The 22247-nt window shown below is 49.9% G+C and overlaps 2 protein-coding genes across 4 annotated transcripts in view; both read left to right on the top strand.

Moving 5' to 3' along the window:
- zgc:92140 (uncharacterized protein LOC447854 homolog) overlaps positions 1–3244 on the top strand; it is a 15672-nt gene extending 12428 nt beyond the window's left edge. For all 3 annotated transcript variants that reach the window (XM_029145800.3, XM_029145799.3, XM_055508285.1), the window contains exons 4-6: positions 208–275; positions 910–970; positions 1759–3244. In XM_029145800.3, the coding sequence (XP_029001633.1) occupies positions 208–275; positions 910–970; positions 1759–1803 (174 nt within the window). In that variant the 3' untranslated portion in view covers positions 1804–3244. The remainder of the gene's footprint in view (positions 1–207; positions 276–909; positions 971–1758) is intronic.
- A 4078-nt stretch (positions 3245–7322) lies between these two features.
- colgalt2b (collagen beta(1-O)galactosyltransferase 2b) lies at positions 7323–20725 on the top strand. The gene is made up of 12 exons (XM_029145791.3): positions 7323–7634; positions 14732–14842; positions 14920–15037; positions 15166–15300; positions 15379–15583; positions 16267–16386; positions 16665–16738; positions 16827–16933; positions 17276–17408; positions 17479–17606; positions 17698–17904; positions 19786–20725. Exons 1-12 carry the CDS (start codon positions 7396–7398, stop codon positions 20057–20059), a joined length of 1851 nt encoding a protein of 616 aa, XP_029001624.1. The 5' UTR covers positions 7323–7395; the 3' UTR covers positions 20060–20725.
- Positions 20726–22247: the final 1522 nt, after the last annotated feature.

The raw sequence follows: 22247 nt of genomic DNA, 5'->3' as shown, positions 1-22247 counted from the left end.
TCCTCTAAACAGCAACAAATGCGCACACAATGAGGGGTCAAATATAGAAGTTGTGTCATATGTTGGTTGATCATTGGCAGCATTTTACAGCTCACAGGAAAACACCAGTGTCGCATTCATCATGTCTGTCTGCGGTGGGGGGCTTTTTTAGCCGCTTTATCAGCTCGCGATGAAAACCCGACCGTCTGTGTCTGTGTGTTTTTAAAGGAGAAGAGTAATGTGCAGTACAGAGGCAAACAGCAAAAAGAAGTCGCTGCCGCAAACATCAAGTCGAAGTAAGTGAGCGACGGCGGTCACGTCACCAAACGACGAGGTTCTGTTCCAAGCAACAGGTCTGGTTTTATGCACAGACCTCAGGCTGCTGTGTTAGAGCTGATGAATTGATTTGCAGTAGAAATGTGTATTGCTTGAATTTCCGTTAATTGTGTCCTTTTTCCCCACTTAGACACACATCAGTGTGTTGATATTAGGACGTGTGAACCAAGTGATAATTGCGTCCGTCTTCTGTAACGCTGCCTCCTGGCCAACCTCTGTGTGTGTGTGTGTGTGTGTGTGTGTGTGTGTGTGTGTGCGCGTGTGTGTGTTGATGGATCTTTGTATATGTGTACATATTGGTTGCTGCTGGCTTCAGAGTATTTGGCCTTTGGATCAGAGACTCGGGTAATACTTCATGAAATAATTATTTAAACCCTCCACGGCCTCCCAACCCTCCATTCGTCAAACAGTTGAGGATTGTGTGCGTATGCGTGTGTTTGTGCTGCGTAGGGGGTGTAATGGAAAATTCTCATGATGTATTTGTTGCCTCCCTTCTCCTCCTTGTCTCCAACTTCCTCTGCCCCTCCTTCTTGCTTTTCCATCTCTTTTCTCTCTCTCTCTCTCTCTCTCTCTCTCCCTCTCTCTCTCTCTCAGTATTCACACGTCGGAAAGCCAGCAGGAATTTTTCAGGATGCTGGACGAGAAGATTGAGAAGGTGAGGGGGGGGGGGGGTTAGCACATGAGGGGCTTTTAATGGCTCTTGGAAGCATTTAAGGAAGACAGCCGGGTCCGTTAGTGCACATTGTCATTGTGGTGTCGTAGTGGGAGGAATCGGTGATCAGTGCAGCGATGAGCACTTATCGTCTGCCACTCGAATTACACCAGGCAGATCTGACTACAGATGAGTTTGCAAGGTGATATGATGGGGACTGATGGTTGGATTCAATTTTCTGCTACAACTTCAAGGAGCTTGTGAAACGGCCCCAGGTCAACAATACACAACCTGCTCTGGGCTGCAAATAGATCCAGTTAATATGAGAATGAATAATACACTTATCAGACTGTCGGACAGAAATATGAATCAAATAAATGCTAGTGTTGCACATAAACGGCTGTAATGCAGCTGGTTTACTGGAGCAAAGTTTATCTGCTGCTCCTGAAATTAAAGGGCAATTTGCCTTTTTATCAGTAATACACTCAATAAAACCTGTTGCAGCACTTCTGTATGGGCCTGCAGGTCAAGGCAGTATACATGCTCTACCTGGGTAAATATGCTTTGTGTCTTTCCACCACTCTGAACTACTGAGGCAGCCTGCACTTTTTACCCTCGTTTGAAAGAAGACGAGCCCTCGGAGAGAAGGAGAGCAGTTAGAGTTTTAGGTAAAAGGAACATAACAGCACACAGTAGCCCACCTGTGAGCACTTCACTGCCTCATCCAGCAGGTTCTATGCCAGCACTTGTGTGTGTGTGAGTGTTACTGACTGTAACCCCTTTCTTTGCAGGGGCGAGACTACTGTTCGGAGGAAGAGGAGGAAGATGGGACATAGCACAGAGGCCCCCGGACTTCACCCCCCACAGAGAGCCTCGCCGTGTGTGTGTGTGTGTGTGTGTGTGTGTGTGTGTGAGTGTGTGTGTGTGTGCGTGTAAAGGCATACTTCTGTGTGTGTGAGCGCATTAGAGAGCACGCTGAATCAGTGTTTTATCAATAGGGCGTTTATGTGACAGGACAGCGTATGTGTTTGCGTGAGCATGTGTGCGTTTGGTGAACATACGGCAAAGATAGTATTTTAATCACAAGGGACAGAGTGGGGGATAAACGGAGAGAACGGCATAGAGAAGCCTTTCTGCAGAGACCCTCCTCTCAGCGCCTCTCCCCTCCAGGCCTCTGGGCGGACAGACGGAGGTGATGGAGCGATGAAGGGACAGACAGATGAAAGGAGGGAGGGATGAAGGAGGACGTGGTGACGGATGGACACACATCGTCACACAGAGCCAGGAGGGAGAGAGAGAGGGAGCGGCCGTAGTCGGGCAAACAGCTATTTCTGTGAGTGTGACAGCAGCAACTCCTCGACCTTCCATATGTCCCTCCACGTCTGTTCCACTGCCCCTTCGGGGTCCGATCCTCAATATTTAACCCTTTTATCGGACAAAGAAACATTCGGCCGTGTGCAGGACTGAGAGGCACACAGGTGGAGGGGCTCAACGCTCGGGGAGGAGAAGACGCTGAAGGCAGAGTCATGTGACGCCACCGGGCTCCACACTGAACTCTGGGCCACGAGGACCTGAGAGAATGGATGAGGGAGTGCGACGAAAACTTTGGAATATTTTAATAGTGCGAGATTAGGGAGCAAGCTTGTGATTCAGAAGCTCAAAACTCCTCCTGCCTTCTGACGTCAAGGACCTTGTTTTTTTTTTTTTATGTTCTTCCTCCGCTACCTGTTCTGTTATTTTCCCCTTTTGTAATGTTTGTTTTACTCTCGGCTTTCTCGGTTATGCATCATCTTCGACATGCTCGTCCCCATCACCACTGCAGGCAGACTACAGCCGCGTTAATCAGTATCTGTGTCTCAAACCAATACATCCTCCTCCTCCTCCTCCGAGCACCATCACGCAGCAGACACGCACACACAACGCAGCCCAACACAAACCTCTGCCAACCTTTGTTTCCCGCACACACACAGTCACAGTGTTGTGTCCCTTTCATTTCACCAGCATTAATCAGAGGGATTCTGTGCAGCTCTTCTTCCGCTTTGTTTTAATGTTCAAACACACACGTGCGCCTGCACACACACACACACACACATACACACGCACCTTCGGGCACTGAGGCAGCAGCAAACCAGGTTGAGCTTAAGGGGAGGATGCGTGGTTGCCATGGAGACACAGACCTGATCACATTATTTTGTTTTCACCTTTACTGGATACTTCCTGTTGTATTATTTTGAATACTTTTTTTTCTATTAAAAATAAAAATGCAGAAGCTCTTCACATCAGCATGTTTGTGTGTGTGTGTGTGTGTGTGTGTGTGTGTGTGTGTGTGTCCTTGCAGTTACATCAAAGTGGGGCCCAACAAACTTTCTACCAAAGTGGGGCCCTATGGTTACTTTGAAGGTCTGTTTGAGGGTTAGGGTGTAATTTTAGGGCTAAGGTTGATGCTTAGGTTCAGGGTAAGGGCCTGGGGAAGGCATAATGCCAATGGAAAGACCCCACCTTGATGTAACCGCAAGGGTGTGCGTGACTAATGGAGCGCTGTGATGCTGACAGTGGACTGAGGACTGTGAAGTCAGTGTGTTTTCCTCTGGTCATGGTGTGTGACGGCAGGTCTCCGTTGCTCCACCTGCTTGTACAGCGCTGGTACTGCAGCCGCTTCCTGTGGTTGAACATGCAAAGCGTACGGGGACGCGTTCAGTTATACAGGCTGGGGTCATTTTTATTATGTTTGAATTGGAATCAACGCAAGACGTGTGGATTAATGAGAATCATAATTTATCTTTTTACTGCCCATGGAGTGTGTGAGCAGCTACATGCCGTGAAGTCATAAAGAGCAGGTTTTCCATAGCATAACAGCAAAACGCGTGACCATAAAATAAATAGTTGTAATCCGTCATAATTAAGATAAGCAGCACGCTGATAACAGCCAAGCCTCTGTTGCTTCATAAAGCCTTGGTTTCTACACCCAGTGAAACAATATGTGCTCCTGTGCTCAGACTAATGTGTGCCCAGTGGGAGCGCGTGCTTTAACCCTCAACACACCACCACATTATGGGAGGAAAAGTCAGGCTCCAGACACACGAGACTCACAAACGCCCCCGTACCTGACGTGACTTACTGGCGGGGGCGCATGAGGTTACGATCAGCCGCCACGGTGCACGCACCGGCGGCGTTGAAGGGTCCCCGTGGACCGGCGTTTGCAGGAGGGCTGCGTGAAAATGCAGGAGAAATGCGTGATGGAGGCCGGCGGTGGGAGAGAAAGTGATGAAGAGGAGGACGCCGCCCGTTAACCCCAGACACGAACAGGGCGAGAAATGTTCTTTCCACGTTGACGTCAGCGCCAATAAAGAGCCCACTCCTCCCTGGTGTGTGTGTGTGTGTGTGTGTGTGTGTGTGTGTGTGTGTGAGAGAGAGAGTCTGAATGACGCTGAGCCCAGCTGAACCATCATCATTTTAACCATACGTTTGCAGCCCATCTACAGCTCACGGAGCCCATATGTCGTCCTCCTACAGTGAGTCAGCCCGGCTGCTCGTCTCGTCCGCTCCCTCCTCCCTGTCTATTTGCATGTAAAGCCTCATCTTGCAGATCCATACTCTGGATTACCTCGGCAGAGAAGCCGCTGACATGAGGCGCGGCTTAAAGGAGGTGGAATTAGACGCATTTGCATTCATGCCACACACCCACAAGAAGTGACCTACTTAAATCCCAGGCGGCTAATTGTTCAGTTTACACACATTGTATTTAATCCATGTATAATTATGCAGCCGTCTGGATGCCTCTGCTTGAGATCCACAGTGGAATTTGCTGCTTCAGCTGTATTGGAAACGACTTCTTGCCTCACTCAGGTGACCAGCAGAGCAGGATGGACTGATACTGATATCCTGCTTCTGCACTAATGTTGGATCCCATTCAATCCCTGGAGCCACACTGCGCCTCAGCAGCATCAGTGATTCAGTCATGTTTGGGCTTGATCTCATCAGTCCCAGTCATCTGATCAGAATGAGTGTTTTCCTCTCCACTGTGACTGAACCTGAATCCCCCCATGACACGACTCTCTTGGCGGGTGGAGGAGAGAGAGAGAGAGAGAGAGAGAGAGAGAGAGAGAGAGGGATGCTCACGATAAAACAAGAGCACCATCTGCTGGCTCTGGGCTTTAGCCGCGACGCTAACATGCGTTCTGTGAGCTCTCTGCAAGATAAAACACTACGTATCAGGGCTGTACATCACTCTGACAGCTCGGAGCGAGGACACATGAAATCCTAAACCACCCACCCACACACACACACACATGCAAGCAAAGACATAAATCAGATAAGTATAATGAGGGGACAGGCCTTTGCTTCACTTCAGATTCCCATCTTTCTTTGGGCTTTTGGGCACGGATGATGAGACAATGCGTTCACGTTGCTGTAGAAAACAATCAGGAAGTGCCACAATCCCTGCTCTGCTATTTAGAGCTGAAGCACAGAGACGTCCATGTTTTCTCCTCAACCACATGTTCACCAGCCAAACGTTGGCAGCTTCTGCTGTACCAGACGCGTTCATCTCGAACTTCACTGAGAAAAAGCACATACAATTTTGCACAAACGGTCGCGTGTCAAGCGTGAGACCAAAATTACAAAGCAGATGTTTTCCTGTGTCAGGGGAGGTCCCACGCCAGCCTGGAATAATGGAGGCGTATCAGAGGCTGAGTTGGTGCTGGAGCCTGGCATGGAGTCAACAGGGTCAGGCTGCTGTGGAGACGGGAGCGGACGCTTCACAGTGACGTGGCTTTAAACGCTCTTTTTCCAATGGGAGCTCGTCCCTATACTGTACGTCAGTGCTTGGTGTCTCTAAGCAGCTCTGATGTCTGGCCTTTCAGAGGCCCCAGTAAAAACCAGACTGCAGGTCAGGAAATATTCCCTAGAGTAACGCTCTCTGTGGAGGTTTAGCATTTCATCAGTGATGCGGTGACGTCCTCCATGTTTTTTTTAACCCATCTTACAGTAACTGACTTTGAGAAAGCTCTAGAGGGAGCTAAGGGATTACTCAGACAGAGTGGAGTCACGGCTCCCCAGGTCCCTCATCCACAGTGAGCATCCAGCAGCATACTCTCATTACCTTCATGAAGGGAGGAGACAGTGCCATGTGAGAGACATGTCTGTGTGGGGATTATAATTAAACAAAGGCCAGTGCTGGGCTTCAGTGATGCTATAAGAGCATGGAGTGCCGTGTTATGATTGTATGTGGAGCCTGGTGCAGGCATTTGGACTCGTAGCTACTTATAGGGAAGTACATCCTGCAATTTAGACTGTGGCTCAGTGTTTCACTGTGATCCTCTGATGTTATGGAGCAGCCGTATTGAATGTTTGTGTTATGGTGTCATTGTTGGTTTGGCGCTTTCCTTTGCTGTCATGCACTAGTTGGAGGTTTAATTTTAGTTCCATGATGGTTCAGTGTTTTCTACTGCCGACATTTTGTTAGAAACGATGCTGCTCATGCACTGGTTTTCCTACTCACACTCCTGTCTTTCGCAAATATTTCAGCTCGGAGCCAAGTCACAACATGTTGTTTGTAATAAAGTCGATCTTTGAATGAACATAAAAACAGAGAGAGGAGGATAAAGAGCACGGATAAAAGCAGAAAGTGACCAGTCGGCAGTGGGAGTGGTCAGGTCAGGTAGTCAAGGCTACGGTGATGATGTCGGATCTTTATGATCTTTTGAGAGGATACTAATGTGGTCAGCAGAGACTCACTTACAGGAAAACAGATGTGTCTGTCTGTGTCTGTTTATTCTCAGACATTATTAACGTGACATAGAAGCCAATAGGCTGCTTCTCAGAGTAACACAGCAGCCTAGTTGTCCTGTTGTGATCCACTGTATTAATAAAGAAGCGCTTCAGATTCATCTGTGGGGCTTTTGAAGATAATTGGTTTGCAGTGGTTCACTTTGAACGTGTTGTCGTGCAGTCGGACTCTTCTTTTGTGTCCTGCTCTCTGTTCGGCGCGCACAGAGGAAGTTTGGAGCGCAGTAAAAAGGCGCAGCTGTCTGGCAGGCTCATGTCGGCGCTGGTGACTTCAGGGGCATTCAGAGGCTGTCAGATATGAAAGGGTGGGAAAACTGGAAGGAAAAGACTCACAAAACAGAACAGTGAGAAGAAACGCGACAGGGAAGAAGCAGAAATGGACCGAACGAACTGTACGTTATAAGCCATAAGTGAAAATTAACGCTTAATCAAACTCGTGGCTGTGATTTTACCGAGAAGCGCCCCGAGGCCGCGCGCACACGAAACGGGAGCGAGCAGGGGGTAGGAGGGGTAAAAGGTAAAAGCCCTCCGCCCACCCTCTCCCCACCTTTTATCCTGCCTCCCCCTCCCTCCCTCTCTCCCAGTCTCTCCCTCTACCCGCCGCGGGTCCAGGTCGGAGGAACAGCGGCAGAGTGGAAGCGATGATGCGGGCGGTCGCGTCCGTGGGAGTCGGTGCGCTGTGGGCGCTGATCGCCGCTGTGGTGCGCGGCGGCGCGGCGGAGCTGGCGACGCGCGTGCAGGAGCAGGTCAAGCCGGAGTCCTCGCTGCTGAAGCCGAAGGTTATGATCGCCATTGTGGCTCGCAATGCGGCGCACAGCCTGCCACACTACCTGGGCTGCATCGAGAGGCTGGAGTACCCGAAGGAGCGCATAGCGATCTGGTGAGAGGCGCGCACGCGGCGACCTGCATTCATTATGAGTCAAAAGTACGTTCTGATCACGGAGTGTGTGTCTGGTGTCTGTTAACCGGTCACCGGTCACATGTTCGCGTTCACTCCTATATTTCAAGGCTTGTACATCACCGTGGAGTGGAGCGTGTTGTAGCGCTGGGGGACCTGTTGCTGCCTTTTAGGACGCGCCTCGCGTGCGCGCTGGCGTCCAAATTGCACGCTGTGAGAAACATGAAAGAGCCGCCGAGCGCGTCGCAGTGCGCCTCAACCCTTAATCACGATCCTCTCCGTCCGAGTCAGCGCAAACCTGCAGACGCGGGGCTTTAAAACTGCGGGGCAGCAGGTATGAAAGAGGCCCTCGCCCCGGTGGTCGGTTCGGTGTTAGAAAAGCACGCTGGGATAATAAGGTGTTCTTAAAAATGCCCCGCAGGTGACGGGATGAAAGGGCACCACGAGAAGCTCTGACAGCAGGGTGTGTGTGTGTGTGTGTGTGTGTGTGTGTGTGTGTGTGTGTGTGTGTGTGTGTGTGTGTGTGTGTGTGTGTGTGTGTGTGTGTGAGCCTGGTGGACCAGAGAGGAGCAGGGTGATTATCAGAGGCATCTACACTATGTTATGTCAGCTATGCAACAACAAGCCGGTGAATGTTTCCCTCTATTGGCGCTCGACATTCCTTAGTTTTGTGTCCTTTGCTGAGCGTCTGGCCTTTGTTTGAAAGGGGGATTTGTTTCCAGCCCGGAGACCCTCCTCACAGCGCGCATAGACAGAAACCCAATACAGAGCCGGGCCTCTGGAGCGAGGCATCAAAGGGGCCTTGTGGCCGGGGCCCCGTCAGCTGTGAGTGGCATCTCTCCACACTGCAGGTGAAGCCAGGAGGGGGGGTCACATCCAGCCTGTGTGACGCAGGTCACGGCCGTCTCACACAAGCGCGTGTGTTCTCGCGGGCAAGTGTCACTGACACAGACGTTCATCACGGGAGAACAAGGACACTCACATTGGGTCCAACACAGGACTTTTTCTTTCGTTCGCTGGCGTTTCGGAGCTGGTGCTGCTTTGTTTCTGCAGCAAAAGTGCTAATTAGAAACAGTGGGGATATTCAAAACATCTGTAATGTCGTCAGAGAACTGATTTCTCTGATCATTCAAAAACCAAATAAAAAGGTTTGGTGGTCAGGCTGTTTAGAGCAATGACTTCTTACGCAGCTTTGTGCTTCTCCTTTTGTCGTCAGTGAGTCGAACCACCCAATAAATGTCACATTCGGTCCCAGATGTCACGTAAAGCGTGTTTTTGGGACATGCTGGTTATGTTTGCAGTACCACAAGAAACGACCAGCCTGATGTGTGATGATGAGCCGTCCTGGGAGTGAAGAAGCGTCTTGGATGAGTTCATGAAAACGCCTTGTCCTGCTTCTAAAGTCCTCACAGTACATTACAGACATTCTGCTGGCTGGACTCACTTTATACCGTAACTTAATCATTTCAGTAAATCCAATCAATCCATTGCTCTGGGGTCCAGTCAGGCCCACCACATTTCACTACTTCACTACTAAAGCACTGCATGAACTTGAAATATGTGTAACTGCCTCCCTTGTGGGCAAACAGCAGCACAGGCCGCTCTGAAGGCTCGTGGGGATAAAAAGGTCGTGGCTTTTCCACGGGTTCTGGGTCGGTCATGTGTTTGAGTTTGGTGCCTTGGCTTCATTCCTGCTTCATTAAGTTCGTCCTGTCTCCCCTTTAATCTCCAGATCGGCCTCTTATTCCTCGAGTCTCTGTTAACCTGTGTTTGTATTGCACCTGCGTGACGAGGCAGCGGCAGAGCATGCCATTCTACAAGCTGAGCTTTCACTATAATGATTCATGACGATGAGCATGATGAGAATGATGATCAGCCATGTCTCCACATCCTTTGAGAAGCCTTGGGCGGTGGGAGGATGTTGGGAGGCCCAACGCTTCCAGTCGGAGCATGTACACCACACCAGCATCGTTTGTACCGATCACCAAGGTCAGGTTCTCGCCCTGTTTCTTCAGGTCTGACTCCTGCTGACAGTTGGGTTGGTCAGAATATTCTGCCTTTGGAGGTTTCCTCCCTGCAAGCGGGCACAGGTCTGACAGAGAAGTGGCAGAGCAGTGAGAAGGGCTCACGTGCTGCTGTTAAAGAATGAAAGAATGCGGGGAATTAGAGAAAGAGGGGGGAGGTGGGAAATCACCCCAAGGGCATTGAGCAGGTTGGTGAATCCACATTCCCATAGCTCCCACTAACTCTTCTTCACTGCATTGAATGGGACGTCCCAGCAGGTCCATGTATCACCCAAACGGGCGTGGATCATGGGAAAGTGTCAGCTCCAACACCGTGACTCAGATCTCCCTCTGTCCTCTGGCAAAGCGAGGTCGGCCGAACGCCCCCCTGCGGCGAGGAGCACCTGGATATGAACCCGTCCACGTCCAGCTGAGGCGGCGGCGAGTCCTAACAAATAAAAGCCTTTAAAGAGATAAAGCAGAACCTCACTGACCTCTGAGGGCTATGACCCCCCCCCCCCAAACAACACCCTCAACATAAATCTATCTGCTTTTCGTTTAATTGTCATCCAAATGTGAGGCCTGTGGACTAGTCCCGTAAGCGGAGGCTCTCAGGTGATTTATGCAGCAGCAGTGAACTCAGCCGCCTCTCGGTGTCAAGGGTCCCCTTTCCCTTTTGGTCAACGGAAGTGCTGCACCCAAAAGCTATGCAGGGTTTGGGACAGCTGCACGTCCTGTGACGTCATTGCGTGTTTAGCTTTGATTGTTGTTTATTCTGCAGATGTATAATTCCTTATTATTGCCCCCCGGCTGATCTGAAAATATAAGAAGATGGAAGTAATCACACAGGCTTAAACCGCTTTTACAACACTGGCCAGTCGCCCCGGTGGATGCTCGGTGCCAGGTGTGTTTCCCCAGGGTCTGGTTTTCCGTGGGAGTGCGTCGCTGAACCAGATCGTTGATTTTATCTTCCTGGGGTTTTGGGAGAGTGGATTTTCCAAATGTATGGACTAAATTATGAGGGTGGGACGGACTGTTGTGTGTTATCTGGTGCTGACAACATGGGCATTATAATGATTAGCAGCATATGCTTTTCATATATGTCAATAGGGGTTAGATCACAGTATTGGCACTTTGCACTGTATTGGATGAGTTTGATTATTGTTCCGCCTCTGGTGCATTGTGTATGTGGTGATGCGGGCCTCGTCTGAGGAGCAGCGATGGATGCATGTGCCTGAGTGATAATAACAAGCGTGTGTTCCTGCTCCGCTCCTTTGGCTCAGTTTCCATGCGCTTTCCCGCCCGTCCGTCCCCCACATCAACCAGAGCCTCCATGTGTAGTAAAAGGCCACGGTCACACCTGACCTCCCCATCAGTATCAGCGGAGGACTGTGATGCAGCCACGTCCAGCGGGTGGGAAACCGTGAAGGTCCTTGGACGTCTTTATGGGGGTTTGATGTGAAGTCCAGAAACAGAGCCACATGAGCAGCTCCAAGGACACAAACTGGAGACGGGATGCGTGCGTCGGATTTCTCGCTCGCCTGCTGCAGGAAACGTCACCTCTTGGTGCGGTTCGGAACGTTTGCCGGAGGAAGCAACACAGCGAAGCTATCGGGCTCCTGCGTCTTTCATTGTTGTGGCGCGTGCATCAGTTAAGTGCAGCGGCTCCCATGTTTCCAACAGCTGCGCGGTGTCTGCTAACACAAAGAAGCCTCCCTGCTCTAAACAGCTGGCGCGACTGCGAGCTGGTCCCGCGGCGTGAGCGTGGCCCGTCTCCTCTGACCCGGAGCTAGAGCGCTTTCGTGAGAGGAAGAGGCCTCTGCAGATCTGACGCTGGCTCCTTGATCGGCTGCAGAGAGCAGCAGGAACGGACGCGCTGGGTTCTTAGCGACTCTCGCTCAGATGCGGTTCCAGTGCACGTCCAGCAGCATTGTGAGTGTTTGGCAGCAGCTCCCAGCGACTTGGGCAAAGGCTGAGATGTTCAATAATGGCACTTTGGTACGAGAAGTCGCATCTGGAGTCTGGTATTTCATTATAACTGAAGCCCATGTTTTTATACAGGGTCTATTATTTTAGCATCATCTGCCTCTCTCTCCATCTGTTATCAGTTTCACAGCTTAGCTACTGTGCTCCCTCCTTGTATCTCGTTTCCTGACATCCTTCTGTTCCTCCATCGCTTCTGTCTTCATCGTCTTTGCCTCTTTGCGTCTGCTTTGCCTGTACCTGTTATTGCCTGACACTCCGGTGCGAGCCCTGGAGCCCTGCCTTCATGTGTTGACCCTGAGTCGTGAGGAATTTGAGTCCCGTCTCGCTCGCCCCTCCTTCTCTCTCTCTCTCCATCTTTCTACCCATCTGCCCCTCCTCCTCCACCTCCTTTGCCCTTCTGTGCCATCAGGAGGCCTGTAGCCACGTCAGCCCACAGCCTATAATGCAATGTCAACACCAGCGTGGTTATTATGTTTTAAAGACATCCATGCACAGGTCTGAAAGGCGTTCTGGCCTCTTAATTACACGCAGCACCCGGTCATTATTGGCAGTGATATTAGATAGTTTATTGAATGTACACTCAGGTAACACCAGGCTGCCGGGGCCTCTCAGACCTGTGTTTACCTGAAAGGGTCAGAGCTCTGTGTTTAAAGCCAGATGTCAGCCCTGCGTGGCACACGCACCGAGGGGAGTGGGAGAAAGAGAGAGTTCTGTGGTGGGATGATGATCACATTGAGATCAGGGAGGTGTGTGAGTGCATTGTCATGGTTTTATGCAGGATTCCTCCTTTATGTATTGTTATTAATAACTAATACGATACACTAAGACATTATTTAACATTATTAGCTTTGTGATTTTCATTGACGATACTCCAGCCTAGTTGCTGGGGCACTGATTGCGGACAGATGTAGGACGAGTGGGTGAAAGAAGGACAGCGTTTACAGCGCTGATGGGAAGGATCGGGGGACATCCAAGCAGAAAGGGAGTGGTGGGATGTGGAGGTGAGGTCTCAGGAAGCATGTGCTGCCCAGATGCTGATCATAAAGAAAGCAAAGAGGACAGGAAGCCTAAGCCGAGCGCTGCAGGCAGCGGAATAATGAGGCTGCAGTGTAGTGTAAGCTTCAACACGCGCACGAGGGGACGCAGCATGAGGCAAGAAGGCAGGAGGGAGAGTGATGCAAAGGCACTGAAGGAGGAGGTGCGTGTTCAGAAGCCCGTGCGTTTATATGCAGATATATTTCCTCTGTTTCCTTCTCTTTCCTGTGTACGTCATGCCCACATAGAAAAGGTGAACCTGGTCCTGTGGCTTTAGAGACTACAGTTCACCAGCTCCAGTGGCTGATTCTGCCTGCAGAAAAAATAAAATGAGGAGGAAGAGGAGAGATGACATTATTTCACTTATTATTAAACTTACTCTTTACTGTCTGGAACCAAAACCCTCCCTTTGTTTCGTGCTGCTTGTTTGTTGGTGCATTTGCGTCCCTGGCCTGCATCACTAAACTCCGTGTTTCCAGAACTCACAAGGCATGAAAAGATTTAATGTTGCTAATGGAAAATCACACAGTGTACTCAGAGTCCCGAGCGCTCAGAAGGGCTTGGCAGTGGGAGGCTCAGGCTTGGAGGATGTGCTTGTGGAAAACAAGAAGCAGTAAACCAGCATTGAAGCAGGCGTGTTACAGGACATGCTCGCGTGTTCATTTACACACATGTGTTTCTTAGGCTGAGGCTGAGGCGACATGATCTGACCTTTCCTTTGACCTTTATGGACTGCGGCGTCTGCACCCACGAGGCCTGTAAACTACAAACAAGGACTCCAGCAGGATTCTGATGTTTCTGACCCACAGTAAAAGCATCATTAGTGTTTTAGTGTCTCGTGTGTAAAACAGCGTGATGCATCAAAAGGTCTGAGCGGGTTTAAATGTCACAAATTTCCAATCCAGCTCACACATGTTCAGTTAAACAAAGTAATTTAGAGACAATCTCATGCATTCTGTTCTGTCTTATTTACTCATGAACGTACATAAGACGTATATTTAAAAGTCTTGCTCTAATTCACCTCCCTCTCTTTGAATCCCTGCCTGAGGCGGTCGGTAGCATGTAGGAACACAGCCGTATCCTCCAGCACTGCACAGTTCAGCGGTGGAGGAAGCGTGTGGATGTGTGCACATCTGCTCATTACCTGTGGATCAGGTGTTCGGTGCGTTTCTGAGAGGCTGCTCCGTTTATTGCTCTCGTGCTCCAATGCGCTCGCACACGCGCTCCCAGGCTGTCACGCACCAAGAACATACATTATTTGTCTTCTAACCGCCGTTTGAACGCCTGTGTGATCAGTCCCGCGTGTGCGAGTGCAGGCCTGCGCCCGTTATTACCATTATTGACCGCGCCGTCTGCTTGGGGCTTCTCTAGCTGCTGGTTATGCTGGATGAAGTGTTTATCTGTCTGAAATTCCAGACGCAGGGGAGCTCTTTCTCCTGTAATACAAGACTCTGCAGGCATCTGGGTGGATGCTTCCAGGTGTGTAGTTGTGTCATCGCCTACTGTAAGCGTGTGCGTGTCTTTGTGTGCACCTTCCTAAATCACAGGTGTTTCAGGGCTGATGTTTATGTGAGCCGATTTAAAACAGGTGGGATTGTGGAGGCCGTGCAGCGAGCAGTGGAAAACTCCCGTCAGGTCCGGATGTGTTGTCTCTGCAGGGTGAACATTCTGTTTACAGACACAGGTGTTTTTTTGTTTTTCTGACGCTTCCAAGGATGTTGAAGTACAGTACTGGCAAACTAGTCCTGTGTGTGTGTGTGTGCGGGTGCGTGTGTGTGCGTGTGTGTGTGCGTGCGTGTTCGTGTGTGTGCGTGTACGTGTGCGTGTGTGTGTGTGCGTGTGTGTGCTCCCTCAGTTCATCTTTGTGATCATTTACTGTCCGTGATCATAATGGCTCTCAGACCTGGAGGTGGGTGAGAACCGTCCGACCTGTCTGGCGGTTCGGTGGCTGCTTCTCTAAGCAGCCGTGCGGCGCTTTGAGCCTGTCACAGTGACTCCTCTGTTCCAGAGTTGACTTCGTCTGAGTCACATCCCGGGCTTGTGTTTGTGTTTCAGGGCAGCGACGGACCATAACACAGACAACACCACTGCCATGTTGAGAGAGTGGCTGAAGAGGGCCCAGGGCGTGTACCACTACGTGGAGTGGAGGCCCATGGAGGACCCGAAGTGAGCCCCCGTTTCCTCAGGCTGCATCTGTTAGCGCTTTGTGCATGTGAATGAGGAGACGTCCATCTTTTCCCCAGGTCCTACGTGGATGAGTGGGGTCCGAAGCACTGGCCCCCCTCCAGGTTCAGCCACGTGATGAAGCTGAGGCAGGCAGCGCTGAGGGCTGCCAGGGAGCGATGGGCCGACTACATACTGGTACGGGTTTCATTCTCCATCACTTCAGTGTAAATGTGCAATAATAGGAGGGACTGGCTGGTCAGACTCACTAACAGCAGCTTTAGACCAGCCGCTCATGCCGCTTCTTCCTCTGTGCTCCCCTGCAGTACGTGGACAGCGACAACCTGCTGACAAACCCCCGTGTGCTGAACCTGATGATGGCCGAGAACCTGACGCTGGTGGCTCCCATGCTGGAGTCTCGCTCGCTCTACTCCAACTTCTGGTGCGGCATCACCCCCCAGGTACAGTCCGGACCCACGCGCTGGAGGCGCCCCCGCGGCCGCAGCGGATTTACGGCACCTCCTCTTCCTCTCGCTCAGGGCTACTATAAGCGCATCCCCGACTACCAGCCCATCAGGGAGTGGAAGCGCCTCGGCTGCTTCCCCGTTCCCATGGTGCACAGCACCTTCCTGCTGGACCTGCGCCGCCAATCCAGCAAGGACGTGGCTTTCCACCCGCCCCACCCGGACTACAGCTGGGCGTTTGACGACATCATGGTGTTTGCGTTCTCTGCGCGTCAGGCAGGTGGGTCTGAGCAGAGCCCTTTAACCCACACGCAGGAAGAGGTAGGAAGGTGTGTGAGACCGAGCACTCGATGTGTTGGTGCGTGTGGACATTGGTTAGCATGCTAACAGTGTTTGACGATTTTAGTGCTTGACTACAAGAAACACACATTTGGAACAAACAGAGCCCTTAAGCTTCCATTTTGATGATGATGTCGGCATTCACTCGCCAGCTCTATTAAAAGTAAACATTAGCAGATTGGGCACGGTGTGATCTCAGACGCAAGCGCTTCCAACATACAGTGAAACTCTAGAGGAGGTCAGTGAGAGCGTCCAACTGGGAAGACGAGAGATCTGCTAGAAAAGTTTTCTAGCAGATTATTTCTGTACATTTCTATTCTTTTATTAGTCCCCGAGCAAATATTTCTATAATGTATGGAAGCTTATTTGAGTTTTCTTTTGTGTAGGTTGTGTAGATTTATTGTCTAGATAGGAGTAAAGTGTTTGTTTATTTAAAATCCCCGGTCATGAGGTCGTGTTTACGTGTGTGTGTGTGTGTGTGTGTGTGTGTGTGTGTGTGTGTGTGTGTGTGTGTGTGTGTGTGTGCGTGTGCGTGTGCGTGTGCGTGTGTGTGTGTGTGCGCCTGTGTGTGTGTGTGTGCGCCTGTGTGTGTGTGTGCGCCTGTGTGTGTGTGTGTGTTCCCAGGCGTGCAGATGTACGTGTGTAACAGAGAACACTACGGTTTCCTGCCTGTCCCTCTCAAACCCCAGCAGAGTGTGGAAGATGAGAGCGAGAGCTTCACACACACCATCACTGAGGCTTTGAGTGAGTACACACATGTTCCAGCTGTTGTGTCCTGACTCTCTGTCCCTCCTTCATTACTTCACCTCTCAGGTTTATTTCTTCTTCTTCAGCACCATCACTCTCTCATCGACTGCCCTCGGCCTTTGCTTTATTTTCTACCCTCCTTGACCTCCCTTTTCCCTCAGCTCTGATTTTAAATAAGCTAAATAATAGAAGCCACCTCAATCCACAGGAAGTCAATAATCCTCTAATGCTGTTTCTGCGGTTTTAACCTTTTGCCTCCTTCCTGTTATTCTCAGTTGACCATGATATTGAACCCTCCGAGTACCTGTACTCTCCACCAGCAGCACAGGACACAGTGGGCTTTGATGAGGTGACTTATAACCACCCTGGCTTCTGTTTTATTACTGATCACATCATATAGAACCTTGAACTATTATCATCTTTTTCTGTATTATCAGATTTTCCTGATCAACCTGAAGCGGCGGCTGGACCGAAGGACCCGGATGCTGAAAACAATGATCACGCTGGGTCTTCGTGCCTCATTAATAGATGCAGTGGACGGCAAGTAGGTGTCACACACACAGTCTGGTCAAATTAAAAATCAAACATCTGAGTTGCGTTATGTCGACCCTGATGGTCTCTATCTTTCGTTTCCTGTCAGTACGTTTGTGCGTCCAGCCTAAACGACATACTGTTTGTGGGACTACAGTTCAATTACTTTCCCTGATCTCTGCTACTTTACTCTAATCCACTGTTGAGAAGGCCCTAATCCCCCTCACAGACTTTGTTTTTCTGGCAGGATTTATTGCATGTTGCAACCTGCTCGATTTTGCCGCGATGACTTTGTTTTGTGTGTTTCGCTAAAAACAGCCCGTTCTCATTCTTGCTCCTTCTCGTCATGTCACAGGGCTCTGAACACGTCCCAGCTGCAGGCGCTGGGAATAGAGATGATGCCGGGCTACAAGGACCCCTACTCTGGGCGGGTGCTGACCCGAGGGGAGATCGGCTGCTTCCTCAGCCATCACTCTATATGGACGCAGGTGAGTAAAGCGCTCACAGGCTGATGACCGTGATGGCGCGACTCTGCAGCGGCTGTCGTGTGATTGACAGGTGATCGAACGCGGCCTCCACAAAGTCCTTGTTTTAGAGGACGACGTGAGGTTCGAGCCCAGGTTCAAGCGGCGGCTGCAGGCAGTAATGGACGACATCAGCGAAGCCCAGCTGGACTGGGACCTCATGTAAGATCCCACACAGCCACCACCACCTCACGCATGTTACGGAGCCTCCTACATGTCCTCCCCGCTCCCCTCTCCCCCCCCCCCGCTGCAGCTACGTGGGCCGTAAGCGCATGCAGGTGCAGCAGCCGGAGCGCTCGGTGGACGGCGTGCACAACCTGGTGGAGGCCGACTACTCCTACTGGACGCTGGGCTACGCGCTGTCGCAGCGCGGCGCCGCGAAGCTGCTGGCGGCGCAGCCGTTGGCCAGGATGCTGCCGGTGGACGAGTTCCTGCCGGTGATGTTCGACAAGCACCCCAAGTGAGTGAGGCCTCGGACGCGGCCGCTCTGCGAGCGCGCGGGCAAATATTGGGACAGACAATGTAGGAGCGCTCACGCGGGAGCGTCAGGTGATCCGCGTTCAGAACAGAGCTGCAGACGGAAAGGAGCCGAATGCCGTGCACCAAACCCAGTGAGAGCCGTAAACTAGTAGACTCGCCAAAGGCCTACTGTAATACCACAGTAATTATCTATACATAGACACAAACACATGTTGACATGCTCGGTGCCAGTGTCGTTTTCCAGTGTTTGCTCCAGTGGTACCGCGACCTATGTCTGGTTCAGCCCCAGCTCCGTTCCGCCTGCTCTGTGTGGCCCGGATTATGTCCCGCTATCTTTATTTTCCTCCTCCAGCCCACCGCCCCCCTCCTCCTCACACAGGGCACCGATTGTTCTCCACTCCATGCCTGTTTTCCTGTCTTTTCGACTGGGGAGCGTTCTGTCCTCCACCTCCACCCTGAACCCCGGCTCTTTCCGCCGTCCCCAGCTCTCCTCCAGCTCCTTGGTTCTTTCTTTAAACCCCTTTTATTTCCCGGCCTTTGCTTTTGTGCGCACCCACTCCCTACCTTCCCTCCGTGTCACCCGCGTCTCCTCCCCCTCCGTCTCTCCGTGGAGGAATGCGGGCCGGCACGGCTCTTCCTGCTGGGTGCAGAACGGGGACAGGATTCCCATTGATAGAGGCCTGGGAGTGGGGGTTGGGGAGGGATGGACACTGTGTGCGTGTGTGTGTTACTATATAAATACATGGAGATGTGTGTGCAGTGTATGGATTACTAGGTAAACACAGTGTGTGTATTCAATGGAGAGAAAACTGGAGCTTGTTTAGGTGTGAGAAACAGGAAATAGTCAAACTGTTACATTTCATTACATTATAAAGAGAAACAGCGGCGAATTGTGTGCTCTATTGGGTAGAGACCCAAAACATGGCACACAACCCGCTGATCCTGGTCTGTGTGATGCTGCCAGACCGACCTGTGAGCCCCCGCCCCCCCGCTGCACTGCTGTAACGGTGGTGCATACAAATGCAGGTGCCATTTAGATCTGATGGGGTGAATGTTCCATGACATTTATTGAAATACTTTATTTGCACTTATTTATTCACAGACTGGTTTCCAGGTTGTTGTTGTTGAAGGATATTGGTTTTTTGTCTTATGACTTGTTAATTTAAGAGGTCAGTTTTTAGTTTTGTTTTTGGATTGTGAGAAAAGCCAGAAAAACATCAATTACACTCTTGAATACTGCATTTCTTTCTGCTCAGCAAAAGCCACATATGATGAAACAAGAATGACAAATTATTTGTCCTGCTTTCCACTAAAACATATGATCAGCTGACATATCGATTGTGATAAATACTACTGAAATAAATGGACCTCCAGTTTCCACACAGTCACTGGGGTCTGAAACCATCTTCGACCTGTAGCAGCACAGAATGTGTAAATACTGTAAACAGTAATAAAACGATGTCACAGATTACACAAAAAACTGTCATGTCAGCGGAGAGGGAGAACTTTCTGTTCCCCTGGTTGACATTTTGCTGCCTATGCAGATATTGAGTTCCGGGACATCAAGTCAAAACACCAGATGTAGCAACTTGCAGGAAGTGATTAGTCAGAGGTTAAAGCTAAATTAAATAGTGAAAAGGTCACAAAACCATAGTGAGTTCACACTGGGTGCAACAAAACCAACCAACCAACCCATCCATCCATCCATCCATCCATCCATCCATCCATCCATCCATCCATCCATCCATCCATCCATCCATCCATCCATCCATCCATCCATCCATCCATATTAGGTGTTACCAGTACTGAAGTTGTGCCTAGTGTTCATGACATATGTCAAACTCTCTCTCTCTCTCCTCAGCACTCAGTACATGTCTCACTTTAACCCTCGGGACCTGAAGGCCTTCTCCGTGGAGCCCCTGCTCATCTATCCCACCCATTACACTGGAGAGCCAGGCTACATCAGTGACACAGAGACCTCCACCATCTGGGACGACGAGGCCGTCGCCACGGACTGGGACCGGCAGCACGCCCGCAAGACGGCCCAGCAGGGCAGCATCCGCCCCGTGGCCCAGAACAGCGTGACTGGAGACTCGCCGCCTCCCGCCGCTCGCGTGTCGCGGGACGAACTCTGATGAGCACACGCTCAGAGGGAAAGACTTTTCATGAATATGCTGAGCGGATGTCACCTGTATCTGAGCAAACACATGTGGACGCACACGTGGACAATCTGCTGCCTGATGGGAGCGCACAGAGAAGAGGAGGAGGAGGAGCAGAACAGAACTTTAAATAAAGCTTTATTTATTCCCTGTGCGCCTCCTGCGAGCGTGGGAGACAGACCCAGAAAGCGTAAGCCACACATGGAGGACGGCTAGCATCATCGCAGGACCTCAACAAAAAGGCTCTCACAAATCACTTTCAGACGTGTGTTTTTAATGGACCTCAGAGGAATAAAAAACAGCTCTTTTAAAATAAAGTCAGTGTCTGAAATGAGATGTCTGTTTGCGTGTCTGCGTGGCAGAACCAGTGTGTGTGGACACACACACACACACACACACACACACACACACACACACACACACACACACACACACACACACACACACACACACACACAGCAGGCCGGTCCTGCTAGGTAGCAACTCAAAGCAGCAGCTATACATTATATACACTTTGTAGGATGTTAAATATTCTGTCTCATTTGGATAAACTGGATTATTGATTGTCTAATGTCCTTTAATGGAGCTGTTCTTCGTCTTCTAGTGGTGGTGCTGGGTTCATCCAATAAAACTACTTCTCTACGTCTGTGTTTTCACTCCCTCTGGAGCATAAAGCCTCACCTGTGGTATTTCTGTTCTTACAGTTTTTTGGAATTTGTATCAGATTAATGGCAAAACAGGAAGTTTGGAAGCACAGTCAAACGAGGGGGAAAGATCTCAGCTCACATTCAAATCAACACTATGTTTGGTACTAAGGAAAAGACTCTCATTAAGAGATGCAGTGTTTATTATTGTTTATTGCATCAACCGGCTGCAACTGTTCCTGTGACCTTCTGGTATTTCCCACAACAAGAGCCTGCCTTGCATGAGGTGTGAACGCTTACACTGTCCACTGTCTGAGAGATGTTGTGCTTCTCCTCTGTTCATTCTCTCCTTAATTTTGCATCATGGAAAGCGATACAACCTGAGAAAAGTCTGTGATCCAGAGAAGTGAAGATGCTCCTGTTCTCTGTGATTGCGCTATAAGGGAGATTATACTGCCCTCTGCTGGTCTTGTTTAAATCAGCCACTAGGCCTGGAAACGTCTACAGCCCCATGACAAAGAACAACTCAACATTAACATGCAATGAAACATTCAAATTAACATACTTGACATGCTATTTGAATGCCTGTGGCCTGTTTGATGCATATCTCTCTTGGCTCATACTGTATACAACCTGTATGTATATTCTGAGTCCTCTCATTGTTAAATGTGCTTTGATGGATGAGACAGAAAGAAAGAGCGAGAGAAAGGAGTCACACAAATTCTTTTTTCTCCTCCTTCCTCGTCATTTCCATCCTCTTCCTCCTATCTGCCACTGTAGCAGCTAGTGCTGGTATTTGATGGAGGGATCCTGCGTCCAGGTAAGAGACAAACTGCAATAATCTGTTGTTTTATACTGAATTATTATTCTTAAATGTCCCAAAACCCCTCAACTGTATTTTTAACAAGGAAACCGAAGGTTTTCTCTTTATTGATAATCTGTTAATGTGCCAGTATTGACCTGGATTCCTGTTACACACTGTGAGCATGTGACTGTGAATGTGTGCGTCTTTCTGAAATATTCATCAGTTCAAGTCATTCTCTTTGAAAGCTGGACTAGGGTTTAATCACACTACCAGCTGCAGACAACGTGCTGCTGTGAGCTCATCCTGAACTCATTTCCATTCTGTATGAAAATCAAGCTGCTGTGGGCGACATATATAGATACAATATATAGGTCACAACACATGTTGTGTCATTATGTTTTAGCTCAAACCTGTGACAATGACCCACATAATGGAACCGTGGTGACATTGATTAAATACAAATTAGGTCTGCAACAAAAATCAGTTACTGAACAGTATTTAGTATTTGGCCACTGGGATGAAGCCACAAGTTTAGAGAAACATATGTAGAGAACTTTGAAACAACCAAATAACACAACTGACAAAAATCAACCCTATTCCTGCCAAACCTTACAGTAGGAGCCTTAATGTAACACAGTGATGTTGCTGAGTAAGTGACTGGAATGAGTCAGTGGTGCTGCATGGAAGGAGCAGGAAAGAAGCTTGTGACTAACTG

This window comes from Betta splendens, chromosome 4, assembly GCF_900634795.4.
Source record: "Betta splendens chromosome 4, fBetSpl5.4, whole genome shotgun sequence".
In the NCBI taxonomy this organism is placed as follows: Eukaryota; Metazoa; Chordata; class Actinopteri; order Anabantiformes; family Osphronemidae; genus Betta; species Betta splendens.
This window is presented reverse-complemented; position numbering and strand designations above follow the sequence as displayed.

Excerpts from the sequence above, each read along its gene's own strand:
- colgalt2b (XM_029145791.3), top strand. The coding sequence starts at position 7,396 with ATGATGCGGGCGGTCGCGTCCGTGGGAGTCGGTGCGCTGTGGGCGCTG. Across the intron at positions 7,635-14,731 it reads AAGGAGCGCATAGCGATCTG|GGCAGCGACGGACCATAACA; the intron begins GTGAGAGGCGCG and ends TTTGTGTTTCAG. Across the intron at positions 15,584-16,266 it reads GTTCTCTGCGCGTCAGGCAG|GCGTGCAGATGTACGTGTGT; the intron begins GTGGGTCTGAGC and ends GTGTGTTCCCAG.